Source organism: Acanthisitta chloris, unplaced genomic scaffold (assembly GCF_000695815.1).
Source record: "Acanthisitta chloris isolate BGI_N310 unplaced genomic scaffold, ASM69581v1 scaffold22594, whole genome shotgun sequence".
Classification (NCBI taxonomy): Eukaryota; Metazoa; Chordata; class Aves; order Passeriformes; family Acanthisittidae; genus Acanthisitta; species Acanthisitta chloris.
Window position 1 is genome coordinate 20,882 of NW_008670133.1, and position 4,354 is coordinate 25,235.

The 4,354-nt window shown below is 49.0% G+C and overlaps 1 protein-coding gene across 1 annotated transcript in view; it reads right to left on the reverse strand.

The window, feature by feature from the left end:
- The window catches only part of ERICH1 (glutamate-rich 1), a gene marked incomplete at both ends in the record, with an annotated part of 20,613 nt that extends 20,027 nt beyond the window's left edge, over positions 1 to 586 (reverse strand). The window contains 2 exon segments of the mRNA XM_009073580.1: positions 345 to 461; positions 512 to 586. Coding sequence (XP_009071828.1) covers positions 345 to 461; positions 512 to 586 — 192 coding nt within the window.
- Positions 587 to 4,354: the final 3,768 nt, after the last annotated feature.

The following is a 4,354-nucleotide window of genomic DNA, read 5'->3' on the forward strand; positions in this document are numbered from 1 at the left end:
GAGGAAGTGCTGCCCCAGGGATTCCCACAGATCTTTGGGTGGATCAGCCTAGCAGAGCTGCACCAGTGTAAGTCACCGTCTCACTGTTCCACATTACAAAGACAGTATTAGCTTCCCTCAAATTTCAGATCTGCTACTGCTAAATGCTGCACTCACATATACAAGAAGAGTATTTCTGGGTTTTCACGAGACTCATGCACTGACCTCCAGGCACTGAGCACCACTAGCACTGACACTCAGATTTATGTGGGGATCAACAGATGACACAAGTAGGTATCTCACTGATCTGAAGCCAAGAGCTGTGTTTAAAAGCCTATTACCAGACCAGGACGAGGCAGCCTCACCTTGAAGTGACTGGCAGGGTGCACCAGTTGATGTGGGAGCATCTGCTGGCGAAGTCTGAGCATTATCCAAACTGCTTTCTCCGGCTTTGGGTCCCAGATTCCCACCACCTGCCTCCTCTCCTCCACTTGAGGTGTGCACGAGGGAAGATGATGAAGTTTCACCATACAGTCGTTGCTCGAGGTGTGCACGAGGGAAGATGAAGTTTCACCATACAGTCGTTGCAGCAATTTCGCCAAGAACACTGTGGGGTAAGAAAACCTTTTGAAACAGAAAGAAATGCAGTTTTTTCCTGTGCAGTCCCTGAGCACTGAGCAGATTGCCCAGAGAGGTCATGGATTCTCCTCACTGCAGCTATTCCAGAACCCTCTGGACACAGCCCTGAGCCATGAGCTCTGGGCTGGCCCTGCTGGAGTAGGGAGGTGGGACCAGTGACCCACTGTGGTCCTTCCAGCCTGACTCTGTGAGTCTGTTTTAAAGGTATTTTAAGACTTTAAAAGACCCAACAACTAACTGATATGAGATAGTTTCCCTCACATTCCATGCAAGTCTGTCTTCCTAGTCTCTCAGGTAAAACTGAAAATAATACCTTCCAGTTCTAAACTTGAGCCAGAAAAGCAGGTTTAAACCTCAGAGCAAGGCTACACGTAAAGTGTTCTATTTGACTGCATTCTGGCAGTACACTGATACAGCACGTTTACAGACTAAACACTCGTCAATTCTTAATTTTCAGAACAAGCATCTTGCTATCGCAGTGCTACAAGGCTGCCCAGCAGGCAGGCCCCTCCTGGCTCAGAGGCACTGCAACTGAATTGCTCATTAAAATCAGTAATCTGCACCCATTTAATCACGCAGGAAAACCAGACGTGGAGAGCAGCAGAAACACATGGTAACCCAATTATTCCTACAGAATTAGCAGTATTCTTTTCCGCCTCTTCTTCTTATGGGCCCTGCCGAGGCTGCAATCTGCTGCCCTGACCGAGCGCGGGCACCGCTGGGTGAGCGACACACAGGAGACTCCTGCTCCTCAGCAAGGACACCACCTCTTCCCAGGGACACAGCTGGTGTCAAGCACTTACAAACACGTGTTATGTAAAATATAAGGCAATACCAGAAGATTTTACCTATTGCAGAACATCCCTAGTTTCGAGACTTCTACGTGGCCAAGCAGATGCTGCAGGATGGGGGTGGGAAAAGAGAGATTTGGAGAAAAACATGTTATCTAAGCTTCAGTTTTCCATTTGGTATCATTCTGTGGATGCCACACAAACAACCTGGTGCAGATTGGGAAAAACCCACTCCTGCCAAGAGAACAGGACTGACATTGTGGTAAGAAGAATGAATGGGTCCTGCTGCTGCTTAGTAGACAAACGTATCATCACATAACTCCTCAGAAAGTTTTGTCACAACGGAACAAAATCACCTTCAGCCTCGACCCACCAGTCCTTGCCAGACAAACTTTGCCTCCCCATGTGCCTTGGTGATGTGCTTGATGGCTGAGTCAATGCTGAAAATACACAGCACATGCACAGCACAGCCAGCGACCTGCTGGTCACTGCTGCTGCCTGCCAGGCATCACACCTGAGGGAGGAGCTGCACGGGGCACGCGGCCCTGCCAGACACCAGTTCATGGCAGACTAATGCTCCCAGACAAGCACATCCAACTGAGATGTGCTTTCACAAAGACCTCGGGAAAAGAGGAAGGAGAGCACAGAAAGATGAGGGAGTCGCTGTCTGGAGTCAGCACCGAAGAAATCTGCCACATTTATACACAACATTAATGCATGAGGTACAATAGAGGGAATTTAATGTATTCTACTGGGTATGTTTCTGAGGACACCCTTGAAAATGGTATTCACACATTACAAAACTTGGTGTTCATGTCTGGGAGAGAAAGAATAGTTTGAGGGGAATTATCTCTGGAGCTGAGTCCTGTAATCAAATAGGGGAAAAAATGTGAACAGCAATAAGAAGCCAATTACAAGGGAAAAAATGGAAGCTTCGTTGCACAGACTACTGCAAATACATCTCTCCTCTTGGAACAAAGCAGCCTCTGGAACTAAGAGATGAGAATCTGGAAGGGAGAGAGGGAAGCAGATAAGCTGAGCGCTGCAGGGACCAGGAGTGGCAGCGGTGTGGCTGCAGCTGAGTGCCACACAATGTTCGACTCCAGCAGACAAACAGAAGGGAAAAAATTACAAATTCCAGTCTTCTGATTAAGGTTTGTGTTTCATTTCAAAAGTGAAACAAACTCACTTTCCAGCTGAAAACATGAAACACCACTGAAATACACAGCCTGTAACTGAAAGCACGGAATGTTCCTACTGCGCAAGGAGCGAAGCAACACCAGAACGTGCATCTTCCCAGGAATTCCTCGGGGACAAGGAGTCAGTATTCTCAGACATGAGAACAAGCTGCAGTAGGCACCAAAGTAGTTCCATGGCTAATTCCTGACAACTCATGCCTGGAAACAGCGAAGTACAAACACGTCAGAAAAAGCAGCAGGTCTCTACGGCTTGACATAACCCCAAGTGTGACTCCCTGCGAGCAGCGGCGCAGACACCTGCTGCCTGCTGCCAAACTGGGAGCATCAGCATCCTTCTGCCTCAGCTGGGCAGGGAGACTGAAGAGCCTCGTCCAGAGAAACGCATTTGTGTCACCTCTGTACGAAATGGACACCTGGATTCAGTGCACACTCTGCACTTTGACACACTCCACAGACATGCAACAGCACTGCAGGTCTGTGAACGCTCCCCGGGGCCTGACGACGTGACTTAGAAGTCAATTAAGACTAGAGGCTGTAACAAAAGCACTGCTGAGAAACAAAGCACATTGGGCTCTGAAGGACACCAGCAGTGCTCCTGTCCAGCTGAGTGTAGGAGGTGAGAGTTTCCTTGAAGTCAGCTCTGTGGAGAATGCTGGCCACGCGTTCCCCCTCGCCTCCTCCTCCTCACTGGAAGCTGGGCAGCAGGAACAAAGTGGCACTGACTCCCTGAAGACTGAAACATGTCCTACTTGGTCTCTCTCTCTTGCAAACGGGAGCTTTTCAGGAAGAGAAGCATCAGGAATTTCTTGTGAAACCACCCCATGTGTAAGATGTGCTAATAGGCTATTTCTGCTGAGAAGAAAAGATAGCACAGCAGAGCGGAAGAGGATGGAAAGAGCAGACAGGATGATAATCCACATGCAGAACATATGGACAAGGCTTCATTAAAATCTTCAGTTCATCTCTCAGCACAGAATTACTCTCTGATATTCTAATGCATTTAAGTCCTTGAAGTCTCTTTTATTACGCAACTACCACATCTCCTACGAAGGCCACGACAGGACAGCTACTTCACAGCATGGTCAGAAAACCACAGAAGCATTAAAGCTGGAAGGGAGCTCTGGACATGGGAATGCTCAGAGCAGGATCAACAAGAGCAGCTTGCTTCGGGCCTTGCCTACCTGGGCATAAAAACCTGTTGCCTGGATCATCTTCTCTCCCCTAACCACGGCTGGACAGACAGCTCTTGACCAGAGATGCTCAAGGGACTGCTGAAAAACAGTGGCCCTTGAAGCAGAGATGCATGCATTCATCAGGACCCAGAGCATCAGTGTGAAAGCTGGGAGGGACTGCTGCCTGCAGAGAACATTGGCCAGACTGCCATGCTCACCAGCTGGCAGGTGGAGGACTGAGGGTAACTTCAGGCTAGGAGCTACTATCCATTCCTTTATGCCATTCCCCACAAAGCTGACCTGTCCTTTAACCATACAGGATGGAGATTCAGAGTTCAGGTCTTCTGGAGCCTTTAAGGAGTTGTTCAGCTGGCCAAAGTGCTGAACAAAGGTCTTCACTCTGAGTCTGTTCGGCCTCACACAGTGATCCTGGGGTCATGGCTCTGTAAGCCTCAAAAAGACAAAGGCACCTGGTTTGTATTCCAGACACCAGGGGCCAATTCAGTCAGCAGCTACGATGCCAGAGGCACGCAAGGTGTCCCAGTGCCCACAGACCAGGCAGTGCTGCAGAGGA